Below are 13,699 nucleotides of genomic sequence, written 5' to 3'. Positions count from 1 at the left end.
AGGTAAATTGAAATATATATATATTTAAATTATTTTTCCAAAATTATTTCTCTTTTTTCACTGAAAATTAAAACACTGTGGAAGCAGAGAAATGTTGAGTTTGAACCTGTAACACCTTTAATAAATGATAACTGACTGCTGTGAGCAGTTTACTGCACCTGATTCTCTCCGAGTCGGACGGGTGGGGCATGTGCGTCCACGTCGCTTCCTGCATGGCCTGTTGGTAGAGCTGGTCTTTGGAGAGGGGAACCGGCCCCAGCGGACAGACGCCCAGCGATGGCAGGATGCTGACCTCTGACAGGGAGGACTGAGGTGCTGACGGGGGCCCTGACGGGGCCGTAGTGCTGCTTGGGAAGTTGTCTGAGAACAGATGGAGGAAGAATGAGGGAATGAAAGGGTGGGGGTGGAGGGAAGAGGCAATGCAGCGGGAGGAGAAACAACGAGACATAAAGTTGAGTCAGGGGTGATTATATCGGCTGCAGTCTTTGTTCAGAAGAGGCTGAGAGTGGGAAGGGAGATGACATTTAGTTCCATTAAATCTGCTGCTCTTCGGTGTGAATCCTACCGGAAGTAAGGTGCAGGGAGGACACGTCTCCCTCAATCCCTGAGCTTGGTGCTGCTCGCTCGGCCATGGATCTGCTCAGAGGCTCCTAAGGATGACGAGGACAGACAAGGACATTCATGAGAACACGGATCTCCTGCATGTCTGTGCCGAGTTGGTTATCATTAACCTCTTCACTGATCAGGTTATCAAAATGTGTTTAGATTCAAGTTTTATGGTGTTTTTATTTTACTTTACTTTTCTTATTATGGATGTTTTTGTCCTTTAAATCTAAACATTTCACAGTCTCTCCTTTTTTACTGAATTAGAAACAAAACCATCAGCCCGCCACTCTAGTCAAAGACCCAAGGCCACAAAACAAGCCCTCATTATCACCCCCCACCCACCATGCTGGACAGTTTGTTGTGATATGATCACTCTGACACCGTTCCTAAAGTGCTGTGGTTCATTTGCAGTCCTTTTATGGAACCTGAAGCTGTGCTTCCATTGTCCACATTTATACAGAAACTCTCCCAGACGAACACGTCTTACAACCATCATACTGTCCTCCTAATATTTTAAATTCTGAGGCCTGTGGAGAGAAATTATGCTTTAACTTGAATAACTATTTCAGGCTGTTCTCGATCAGGGAAATCTGAAGATGGGACGTATGTGAATGCAGGAGTGGACACAGATTAGCCAATGAAGGAGATGAAGAGATTTCTGGCTATGATAAATTTAATAGTTTACAGTCACACCGTTAAAATCCCACCATGATCAAACTGGTTTGGCTGCAGTCTGATACTGTTTTCTCACCTTGATGCTTTCAGATGACAGCGAATAGGACAGCGGCCCATTCTGAAGGCTTCCGCCACTCGCTTTAGCTTCGCTGTAGGCAGCAGGCGACGGGGAGGTGGACGACAAACCCATGGAGCTAAGCAAACTGGGACCAGTGTCCTTACTGGGAAGGAGGAACAGTGATGTAATCAACTGTTTGAATTAGCTTAGCTACAATTTAATAAAAATGCAAGTAAAAAAAAAAAATTAACTAAAGAATGAAAACATGAAAGAATTTAAAGATGAAGAGAAAACAGCCAAAAGTTTTTTTTTTGCTTCTGGCAGTGAAAGAACTTACAGCTGATTGGCTGTGGAGGTCAAAGATGAGGACTGGCTGCTTTGTGATTGGCTGGCACTGTTCAGGGTGGAGTCTGTTATGCTATCTGGTACCAAAGCACTGTGACCTGCTAGAAACAGAGTTAATGGTACAAATAAATAAATGTAGAAATCTTGACAAGGCGCCGATTAAAGACAACAGATGTCAGAGCAAAAGAAGATCTGATTAGGGATTAAAATAATCCATGATTAGCGATTAAAAAAATAAAAATCATAAAACCATTTCAGATGACATGTTACTGCTTTATGCAGCATACAGGCTGGAGGTAAATTACACTTTTAGGGTTTGTGTATTAATGAGGTAATTTCTATATGCTGTGGTGTCGCTGTTCAAAGCTATCCTGATTTTTTTTAACCTCTTCACACCGCCTTTTTAAGTAAACCTTTAAGAAATACACACAATAGTTGGTTAGACAAATATTCAAACTGCTATATTTTGTTTAAAAAATGACTTTATCTTTGTTTTGGTCTTGTATTTTAAGTTTTGGATAAAACTATGTAAAATCAGCACCATTCATTACATGCTAACTCGCAGGCTAACACACATTATTACACAGGTTACAATGTGAGTGACTGAAAAACTGTCTTAAACAAACTTTCTTAATGACATTATAATCTATTGAAATAATATTGAGATATGCAAAGCATTTTACTTTTTTTGAGGAAAAAAAAGAACTATATTAATTGAAAATTTAATCTGAAAGACCAATAAAAAAGCTCTGAATGTCAGCTCTAAACATTTCTGCATGTCACTCCAGAGCCTTTATTGTAATGATTCTTAAGGCAAAACAATGTAAATCTCTGCCACTAGGGGCGCTAGTCCTGTAACCTCCAGGTTTCTCTGCTTGAGAGCAACTGGCAACGCTGCACAGTGGAAAAATGAACCAGTCTGACCCCAGTAGACCAGTTTGGAAAAGTAGACTGGCAATTTATCAAGTTGCCGATAAATAAAACGCTATATTCGCCTCTCTAGATGTATGTCTGATGAGGTTAGTGTCGTGTCTGGCTTGTTGCCTTAAAACATTTTAGCTAACTTTAGGTGTATAAGGAGAGCTCAGACTGCTTTAAACCGGCGCTGTGAGTCACATGACTCATTCAGCGACGGGGACGGCCCCTGCAAGTTACACAGGTGACTTTTTTTAAGGGTAGCCACACTAAGTGTCATAAGAATGAGCTGAATCTTCCCTGTGGTGAGGCTAATGAGCCTAATCTCCCGAACCCATTTATCTATTTTTGCATATTTATTTATTTTTGCACTGCTCTGAACCAAATCAATGCCTTTTGCACCATGTCTCTCCTACACTGTTTACAATTTGAAAACTACTGCATTTTATTATAAATGCTCATTGACTGTAGAAAAGCTGTATGTATCGGAATTTGGTTTTGCATACACTGTGTATACAAAATGACAATAAAGTTTGTCTAAGTCTGTGTCAGTTTGAATTTCATGTAATGGATTTCTTTCTCCCGATTATTCAGAGCAGATGGTGAACCATGGCAGATTATCAAATAAAATATATATCAGTGGAATATGTGCACATGTCAGAGGATCAGGGAATATCCATCACTCGACCTTTAGATGAATGTGTTTGGGTGGGGGTCAGATACTCACCTGTGCTATTGCTCTGCTTCTGCCGGCTTGGCGGTTGAATGGACAGAGATGAGCTTCCTCCTCCGACTCCACTTCCTATGGATCCTAAGCTGCCTCCGTTGCTGCCGATAACTCCTAGTCCGCCTCCAGGAGCTAAGCTCCCAACGGGGCTCTGCGACCCTATAGAAGACCCCTGTCCCACTGATTGACCCGAACCCAAACCCAGAATCCCTGAGCCGACACTGCCCACAACAGGTGCCGTGCCGAGCACGCCTCCCTGCGAGGACGTCGGCCCGCCGACTGCCATGCTGCCGCTACCGATGACACCCACCCCGCTGTTGGTCGATGTGGAGCTGATTCCGCCCAGAGAGCCTGGCAAGCTGGAGCTGCCGGTGCCTGCGGCGGCCGCCTGAGCGTAGGGGGCTGGGGTGGGGCTCGACAGAAGGCCCACCACTGTGCTCAGAGATGCCGGCATCCCTGACAAGCCGGGGCTGCTGGAGATGGAGCCTTTCCCCAGAGAGGACCCCAGGTTGAGGCCGAGGCTGTTTGAGGTCGCCGTAGAACCCGACGGCGTGAAAGGCTGGGAGTTCGAGGGGAAGAGCATCTGTGTGCTGGGTGGAGAGGACGCTGAGGAGGTGCTGTGGCTGTTGGTGGAGGAGCTGGAGTTTGAGATGGGAGCAGAAGAGCTCGCTGCGTTTTTGGCCTGCTGCTGCTGCTGCACAGAGGGGTGAGGCAGCTGCTGCGTGGCGTTACTGTAGCTGCCAGCTGAAGTGTTGGAGAAAGGACCCCCTACGGCGCTTTGATGACCGCCGCCCGCGCTGCCGATACCTCCGCCAGCAACAGAGACCAGAGAGGACGAGGTGAGCCCCGAGGCGGAGGAAGACGAGGAGGAGGAAGAGGAGGAGGAAGATAAAGACAAGGAGGGATTTCCATTCTTCACTGGAGACTGAAAAATAAAAAAAAGGTTTCATACAGCTTACTAAGTAGAAGACTTTCACAAACGGTGATTAACACTCCAATAAAAAACTAGAACAAAAACAGGCACAGAAGTCAGAGGTCATAACACAAAAATACAGATTATGTCCATAAGTTAGCATCAATTTATCTGAAATGCAGCCATTTAACTTAAATGGGTTATTTGCAGGGTCCAGTTATTCTAATATTTAGACCGAAAACCTCAACAAATGAAAAATGGCCTGTACTTACAGAATGCTTTTTTAAGTCAGGGGACACAACCAAAGCGCTTTACAACACATTCAGTCATTCACCCATTAACACACACACACTGATGGTAGCAAGCTATACTGGAGCCACAGCTGCCCTGGGGCTCACAACAAGCCATTAAATACCTAAAATTTGTCAAAGATAACACACCCTTAGAGTAGACTACATAAATCGAAGTGTCTATAAACTAACCTGACTGACTTCACTGTCTGTTGAACGTCCCCTCTTCTTGTCATCTTCTGAGTTCTCCTGGAAAAGGCATCAAAATCAGGTTTCAGAGCAGAACTGATTTCAGAAACAAGCCGCACAGTAAATTATGCCAAATAAAGAAAAAAACAGCATCAAACATTCAAACAAAGAGAACATTAATCAAAGAGTTAATAAAACCTGAAAGCTATTTTGGTCTTTTTAACTCAAAAGAGAGATATTCATAAAAACAACATCTTTGAAAGAAGTGAATATTTTACATCTCCATATGGTAGAACCAATTATCTATTCAAATGTATTAAAATCAACATTTCTGGTAAGTATACCAATAGAAAAAAAAAAGGTTTTAATGGTTTGTTTCCATTTAACATAATACAAAAATTAGAATTTTTTTTATCAAATGTAAAGATTACAAGTAATTAGAAAGAGAAAAAATTTATTTTGTTTACAAATCGTATTAATTGGAACTCAAAAGACAAATATATATTTTAGCTTTAGGGCAAAAAACCTACAGACTCAAATGAGAAATTATGCTTGTTTAGTTACCTTCATTGAAGAACTAGTGATATACAATCATTCTATCATCTACAAAGAAAATCAAAGAGAGATAACGCAGACGCTGTACTGTGAGTATTGGTTGTATAGTAAACTGGAGGCTATGGATATAGCTGTGTAGTGAGAAGACAACACAAATAGTAGTAGTGTCCTGATAAGACTTAGTTGTTTCAAATACGATACTGATATTCCAGCTTTAAGTACTGACCAATATAATATTTGACTAATACAATATCAGCATTAATACATACTTTAATACTTTAAATGCTGATTTCATTGTGTGGATTACTAGAAAAGGCTTGATCGAGTGATTATTCTTTTTAAAAATAACAATTCTAAACAACATCAGGTATGAGAAACAACTGACTCATTTCTTATTCACTAAAGAGTTCCATAAATTTTAAACAAAAGTGGATAGAAGCAAAGTGTCTTCATACGCTTTCTAATATTTACAAGCAGGCCGATATATTCTGATATACATTTTTTGGCTGATATCTGACCAATATTAATGTCAAAAAGAAGGGTACCGAGCATAAAGCCTTGTGGAACCCCAGGGAGAATTGGTGAACTTTTCATTGCATGGTTTCTACACACTTCTTAATCTAGGTTTACTGGATGTCTTTTTAATATGTTTTAATCCATATATGTGGAAAGTAGTTAAATTATTATGAGAAATGCTTTAGTGTTTGGTTGAAAATGTAAAAAATTCACTTTTGAATCATGTAACATAGCATGAGTCACTGTTTGTAATAAACATTCATGTTACCCAAACCTGTCAAAGCAAATAAAAGTGAAACTGTTGAAATGTTAACGTAACATCTTGGACACAGTCTCTTTCACATCTCCCTTAGTCCCAGATTTAAAAAAAAAAATCTCTCCTCATCAGCAGTGAACAATACCACAACTCCTACACTTAAACACAGAGCTATAATAGCTACTTATGCTACACACTGAATGAGGGTGGAGAAGCAGAAGAGATGATATGGAGCCAAAACAAGAGAACAGAAGGAGCAGATGGTAAGGCACTACAATAGCAACAAAGGCAATTATCTTTGCATGTACTTTAGATGTTGATGTGCCTTGACTTTAGGTTAATGTAATAATTAACTTCATTTTCCATGAATAGCACTCTCACTTTAAAAAATCTTCCAGGTCGATGACCAGATAAGCCCTTATTTGGTGTCAAAAAACTTCTTAGTAACAGGTTGAAATATAATTTTTAACCTCATATCGCTGAAGGATCAAAGAATCACAGGAAGTAGGAAGGAAATAAACATATTAGTGATCATTTCCATGAGTATAAAATAAAATCAGGAAACTGAAAATTGCTCTCACTGTAGTGCAAGTGGCAGGTGAAGGAGGAATAGGTGAGGATGAGGTGGTGGAGGTCGGTGTGCTGCTGGAGTTGTGGAAGATCTCGTCCTCCAAGTGCGAGGGTCCTGGTGGGGAGGTGGCCAGCAAAGGTTGAGCTGTAGGCAGTAGAGAACCAGAAGGTTTCAGCATTAATCGTGAACTCTTTGCTTCTGTTGTTGTAATATTTTGAAGTAAGTCCAGGTTTCATCAGGACCACTTTAACACAGTAGCTCATAGTTTTATCCCAGGGTTTAAACAGGAATGCTTTTTAATGCTCTTCTAATGCATTTTCCACATTCTCTAGCTTTTTCTACGCCTCAAGCTTCCGAACATACAAAATTTACAAACACTGGGAACCAGTTATATCTGATAAATCCGACCATATTGTTTCTATGTGTGTGTTTTTTTTTTAATAAAGCATTTTAAATGCCACGATAATCAAATTGAATGAATTTTAATGTCAATTAAGGCCTTAATTAAAAAAAAAAAAATTTATGACTTAATAATTTTTAATGACCCGCGTAAACCCTGTATCCATCGCTTACTGCAGAGTTCAAGGTTTTAAGAATATATATAAAGTTACATTTCACCGAGACAGCCCTAAATAACATAACATACAAATAAAATAATAAAAGAAGGAGGAGCATCCTTAGAAGAAAAAAATGAAACAATCATGGAGAAGAATTAGGAGAAAAACTCTTGGAAGAACAATATGTAAACATAAATATGGTATTTAAATATAGAGCAGCTGATCCTGATTGGCCTATGAAATCGAGAATCGATCCGAACCGGAACATTTAATTTCCCCCAGATTATTAAATTAATTTATTTTTTATTTCTAATTTTGATGCCCGGTCCAATGATCAGAAATCGAAGCTGCCTAATATCAGCGAAGAAAGTGCAGCCAGCTGTATGTGCTGCAGTGTGTTGGCTTTAAGTTAAATAAAGAAATAAGCAGTCTGCTACTTGTGATACTGGTGATTAAATTTTATTATGTAAATGATGGCGCGCGGCCGACGTAATTAAACAGCACCTAACACATCTTTGACCTGCTGCACCACTGCTATGGTAAAGTACAGTAGGTCTCCTGAGGGGATTTCCTTCTCTCAATTCGCAGCGCACCTTCTGCGGGGAGGGTCGAGCCTTTTTATACATTTTTCCTCTTAGTTTCCCTTTTAACATATACCTAATTTCCTATGTGCTCTGATTAGAATAAAAAGCACAGACTTCGGAATAATTTTAGGATATAAACTCTGTCAGGATGACTTCCCGCTGCGGTGCTTTTTCCTTCACCTCCGACACTCAGCCCAGACCTGCACCGCAGTCAGAATCAGTTAATAAATGAAATTGTCGTATACGACATAAGTACCTGAAGCAGTTAAAACTGGGTATGTTTAAATGTGTGTTAATTATGTAACAATAAGCCTCTTTCCCACTGAAAATAGTGCATTAAACCAGATTTTTCAAACATGGATCGATGCGCTAACAATCAGCATTTGGCTCTCTTCCCATTGGCTATAGAAGCTGGGTCTAACCCCTTGCTGTCAGCTGCGTGGCCTCTGTCCCACCACAGCTGTTAGTCTGATGATGATCACGCTGGGTTAGTGTTGATGATGTCACCAGTGCGGCAGAAATCAAGAAAGTAAACAATGAAGGGCAATACGTAAGAAGTCAGGGCGTGTTTCGCTGTGTTGTCCGTCTGATTCCCTCCCACCATTGCTGCGCCATGTTTATCAAATGTAAACAGAGTTGTTTTGGCTTCAGATCAGAGGCACCTGGTGAGGTGTGTTAATATCCGTACGTTGCGTTTAATGGTGTCATGTAATTTAGCAGGTCGACCCGGCTCTGGTGTTCCCACAGCATGCTGATCAGAGCCGAGGCGATTTGAACCTGGGTAGACACGCGTCAATAAGCTGTTCCCACTGCCACTAAAAGCCAATTGTTCCCGGGTTTAAAAGTTTTTTTTCCACTAGTGGAAAAGGAGTATATGTGATAAGGAAATTCACAACATTATATTTGAGTTCTTGGGTTTAATATTTAGATACTGGTTGAAAATAACTACGTGATCATTCATAATAAAATTCACAAAGTTTAGGAAATTAAATTACTATTTCATCCAGACAGAACTCTGGTTATCCAGCTAATGATTTGGTAATGGAGCTGTGCTGCAAAACCCGATTTGCACAGCAGGATTTTTCACTAGTTCATTTCTTTATTTGAGAGGGGAAACAAATGGAAAATGTTTGTGTAACTATTGGCTGCATGTACCAACAGACTCCCTAATAATTTCTGTACGTACGGAATTCATCCAGGTCGAGGTCATCGTATATATAATCGTTCTCCTCGAAGTCTGGATCCTGCGATGAGTCGATGTAGTACTCGACATCATCCTTAAAAAGAAAGAATAAATGAGCGACTGATGGCTCTGTGTCGATTAAACATCAAATATCTGTGTCCCTCAGTGCAGAGAAAGAAGGAAAGCATTTAGCAGAACTCCCCGACAAACCTTGATCTTCCTTATGGCTTCGACCTGCAGTGAATCATTGTCCAGCATTCTTAGTATCGTCTCCAGCATTCGGATGTGGTACCGATGCTTCTCAATAAACTTCTTTAGCTCCTCGATCCGATCCTGCTTCTGCAGGAAAACAACAGGCCGACCTCATCGCATGCAGGACACAACTTGCTTTTAACCCTCTGCTATAAGGTGATTTTTTTCTTCTTTACATTGTGCAACAAAAGCTGCATTAATAATTTAACCCCCCAACAGGAGAAAACAAACCACCATATGAGGAAAAAAACATTTCATAAACAAGTGAACTGTGCAGAGGCGAGAACACATGAGTGATTTAAAGCTGTGAGAGCATTAGTGACTGCTGTGAGCACTTCACAGCCTAATGCATCAGAAAGCAGGCAGAGGGCCACTTCCTGATTTCAATATTTCATTCTTCAAGTGATTCACTGTTAATTCATACATGCTCTGATGGTTGGAGAACACGCACAGCTTTAATTGTCCTACTTTGGACAGAACACGACACACGTGGTCAAGTGTGGAAAGCATGCAACTTTATTTCTAAAGGAGCAAAACAAACAGCTGACCAAAGTGCTGTATCAAACATGTAAGATAGAGATGAGGAAAATAAACTATAAAACAGCCATAAGCTGTTTCATAGCAGCAATAAAAACGTGAAATATTGTAGTCAGGTAGTAAGAAAGGGTAAACGATAAAGACTGGGATGTTAACTGACTCTGGTTTACAAGCTCAGGAGATTAATTGTTGTTTTAATTGAAATTTAAAACAATGACTGAACCCGCTGGACCTCCAGCAGCACCTTGGCTCAGGTCTTAGGAGCCGGAACTTTAAAGGCTCCGTCTTTCCTGGATTTATAAAACGTCTTTAACCCCTAAAACCCGACGGACCCACCGGCGGGTCCAGCCGCCACATGACCTCGTAATTTTAACAAACCCCCAGTATTGATGTAAAAAACACATTTGGCCCAGTTTGGTGACATTTTTGGATAAATGTGCCAAAATGGCCTCTCCGCCTAAGAAATTTCTCACTAAAACCATTCTAAAATAAATATGATTCATCTGATTGAGTCCAAATTTGGTATATTTTTACACAACATTTAGATTTAAAAGTCTGTACTACTATTTTTTTTATGCTATAAATAATATTTTGGTAGTGTTTTGCAATGTTTATTTCAAAGAAAATTTTGGCGAGGTTCAAAAAATGCAAAATATTTTGTATTTTGTCCCTAATATTTCAGGCAGGGTCAAAGCTACAATGGTGTTGACACCAGAAAACCATTCTATGACATCTTACCTTTACAGAGGTACCAAAAGTTTCTTCTTAAATCTAATAGCTTTGAGGCTATAAGTTATTTACTTTTGTGTGTTTTTGTCAGGCAGAAATTTATTTATACCCCCTGAGGGTGTAAGAGGTTAAGGATTGCATGTTGGGGTCGTTTAGACATTAATAACAAATAAAAGCCTTGTGCTCTCATAAAGAGTTCAGCACCTTGAGGTAGTGCACAATGTTTCCGGCTCAAAGTTAGGACCAAGTTTTAGCAGCTAATCTGCACAGAGCAGCTTTTCTTTTTAACTAATTTGCTGGAAATCTCTCAAGGTCATGAAATGGGAAGACAACATGGATGGGAAGAGGTGGCTTTGTTTTGAAGACAAGTGTTTTTCTTTAAGGTTAGATGAAAACAACTATACTTTAACAGAAATGCATTTCTAAAGGCATTGTTTTGGTATTTATTTGTGTATAATTGACATTAAAGGTTTTTAAAAAAAAGCAGGATAAAGGAGCTTTAACTATAATCTAAAAAGAGCTTTAATCATCCAGTCATGGTGATAGAAAGCATGACGTTTGACATCTGCCCTAATGTAAAGAAAAAGGATTTAACGATTTAACCCAAGCACTGACAGGAGAGAGAAAGTTAAGGATGGGATCCATTTGCATCTAACAAACTGGCTAAATGGATGATAATAAAACAGGATAGGTGTGTCTGTTACTGGGCAGCTCTTGGAGGAGTTCAGCATAACCAAACTTTCTAATTAGTTTTATCTCATACAGCAGGTCACTGCCATCAATCCGTTTGAGACAGACTAAAGCACTGAGTTTGTTCGTTAGATCATCTAGTTTGCTGCACAAATTTTTTAATCAAGGACAAAATTTAAAAAATGATAAAAATGATGAGACAAAGGCTTAAAGTTAAGAAATGCGTATTTTCCCCCTCAGATTACTACTGTACTGGGAAAATTTTTTTAATTTCATACACTTCTAAAATGTAGATGAACCCTGGAAATCAGAACCAGACCAGAACCATAATAAAGCGTTTCAGAAAGGAAAGTTTAAACCATTAAAATGTCCTTGAAGCTTAAAACCTTCAAACACAAAATAGTTTAAGGTAAACCTGCTAAAAATGATACAAATAAAATGAATACATTGTATTTGAAGAGGTGCTAGAGGACAGAAAGAGACCATCACTGCAAAAATGATCTAAAAATGAGTAAAACATTTCTTAAAATGAATGTTTAACCTTAATTTGAGTAGGTAATTAAGATGATCTGCCAATGGAATTAGCATTTCTACCCTTAAAATAAGATAATTAGATATTATGCACTTGAAAGAAGAGACCGTGTTTGTTTTTTCTTATTATTTAAAATGTAAATTATCTTATTCCATTGGCAAAGTGTCTCATGTACATCCACAGTTCAAGAAAAATGTGCTTATTTTAAGAAAAATTTGATTTATATTTTTTGCAGCGTAATAGTTTACTCAATGTTGTTTCATTCGAACCTTTAGAAACCCAATTATAACCCAAATAAAAGACAAGAAAAAAGAAGACGCCACCTTGAAAATCCCCCAAACCCAAAATAAAAAAGCTTCCAGACTGAATCACAAACTTTAAACTGTAGACCTTGAGGGCCGACGCCCTTTAACCTGCAGATGTTTCTCTGTTCCAACACCTGAATCAAACAATCAGGCCTGATCAGAACCATCTGGAATTTGGCTCCAAGCTGTTAATGTAGTTTATCCTTTGGATTTAACTGGTTTGGATCGCATTGAAACCTGATGGACTCCAGCCTGGAGGCCCGGAGTCTGACACCTGATGTCTACCAGCCGAACAAAGTCAGCCTTTGGTTTTATTTACAGAAAAACTTGGATGGAATTGAAGGATTTATAGTTAGAAAGTTTAAACTGTCATGAGCAGATGTTTATTTACAAGATCCAGGGTGATTTATGAAAGTTGATGTACTTCTATATACGAGGGATTTTACACATTACTTTATTTAAATCACTTATTGTCTGTCCAAATCTTTAACACTAAACAGAAGAGTATGCTGAAATATAAAACTAGGCATAATAGATGTGTTACAGCTCTGTAGAGTGATGATCATCGTCTTTTAACCCTTTAAAACATCGACGGCACAGATGGACGCACCAGCAGTTACTATTAACACCATTTTAACAACAATAATAGGACAATTACTCATTACTAAAATAATCACAGCAACTAAAGCTAAGGGAGCCTGGCATTTAGATTCATTCATTAGTTTCACATTTCATGAAAACATACTTTGGTATCTGCTGTTTTCTTATTCATACCTTTAATCATCAACACTAACGTTGAAGCTAACCATCTGTCTGTTTGCTTCTTATATTACAAGCTAAAGATTAATAGACTTTAATTGTTGTTTATCTGACAGGTTTTGGTTAAGAAATTGGAGATGTGCAGCTTAAAGATCCTTCATTAAGAAGCGTTGATGTTTATTTTCCTTCTGTGTCTTTAAAACGTGGATGTCATTGAACTGTTGTTCAGTAAAGGATCAATTCTAATCCGAACAGAAGAACTCATTGACTTCATCCTTTGTCTTCTAGCCAACTGCACAAGAAAAAAAAAAAGATAAATCCTTCTGGTTCTCCTTTTTTAAACTATCTCTGCACAAACTTTCCTCACAGGAAAAAGGAGGAAGAACTTTTAAAGAACCTCATGTCTGTGGCACTTTTTCCATCTCACTGTCATGACAAATCAACTCTATTATGGAGAAGACGCATTAAATCTTAATTCAGAACCTGTAAGTTCTCAGAAATGACTGCAGAAGGTTTTCTATAAATGACGTCCTTGGAAAAGCTTGGTCAATGAGGTTATCCTCGTTGGCCAGAAACAGAAGATGAAAGCAGGGCTCACTATCTGACCTCTCTGCCAATGAAGACAGAGAGATGAAAGCGGAGGAGCTGTAGGGATGACAAGCCAACAGATCTGGGAGCAGAAATGTGAGGAAGAAAACAAACGGATTCAGAAAGCAGAGCGGACTGACCTCCTTGTCTCCTTTCTTCTTCCTGGTCTGGACTGAAAGAGACTCCACCTCGCTCTCAAACTGGTCCACCTGCATGTTCAACGTGTCTATCGTGTTCTGAGATAAAAGAGGAGGAAAAAGATCGAATAAGAGCAAAGTTCACACACAAAAAACAAAAAATTCAAAAAGTGGAAAATTATTTTAAAGTCTGGCCACTTTATGCCTTCAAATTTATCATTAAAGTTTAT

At 39.2% G+C, this 13,699-nt stretch overlaps 1 protein-coding gene across 3 annotated transcripts in view; it reads right to left on the bottom strand.

The window, feature by feature from the left end:
* Positions 1 to 13,699, bottom strand: part of LOC119795004 (CCR4-NOT transcription complex subunit 3-like) — a 40,905-nt gene that overhangs the window by 5,032 nt on the left and 22,174 nt on the right. Inside the window, exons 7-16 of one of the 3 annotated variants that reach the window (XM_038302797.1) lie at positions 13,473 to 13,568; positions 9,151 to 9,279; positions 8,944 to 9,034; positions 6,627 to 6,760; positions 4,722 to 4,778; positions 3,327 to 4,251; positions 1,677 to 1,785; positions 1,358 to 1,502; positions 566 to 650; positions 159 to 360 (exon numbers count right to left, since the gene is read on the bottom strand). In XM_038302797.1, the coding sequence (XP_038158725.1) occupies positions 159 to 360; positions 566 to 650; positions 1,358 to 1,502; positions 1,677 to 1,785; positions 3,327 to 4,251; positions 4,722 to 4,778; positions 6,627 to 6,760; positions 8,944 to 9,034; positions 9,151 to 9,279; positions 13,473 to 13,568 (1,973 nt within the window). The remainder of the gene's footprint in view (positions 1 to 158; positions 361 to 565; positions 651 to 1,357; positions 1,503 to 1,676; positions 1,786 to 3,326; positions 4,252 to 4,721; positions 4,779 to 6,626; positions 6,761 to 8,943; positions 9,035 to 9,150; positions 9,280 to 13,472; positions 13,569 to 13,699) is intronic. The other 2 variants (XM_038302798.1, XM_038302799.1) reach the window with 2 other exon arrangements.

This window comes from Cyprinodon tularosa, unplaced genomic scaffold (genome assembly GCF_016077235.1).
Source record: "Cyprinodon tularosa strain WSP-4 unplaced genomic scaffold, ASM1607723v1 ctg5, whole genome shotgun sequence".
NCBI classification, from domain to species: domain Eukaryota; kingdom Metazoa; phylum Chordata; class Actinopteri; order Cyprinodontiformes; family Cyprinodontidae; genus Cyprinodon; species Cyprinodon tularosa.
The sequence above is the reverse complement of the archived record's forward strand: the minus strand, read 5'-3'. Positions and strand labels throughout refer to the sequence as shown.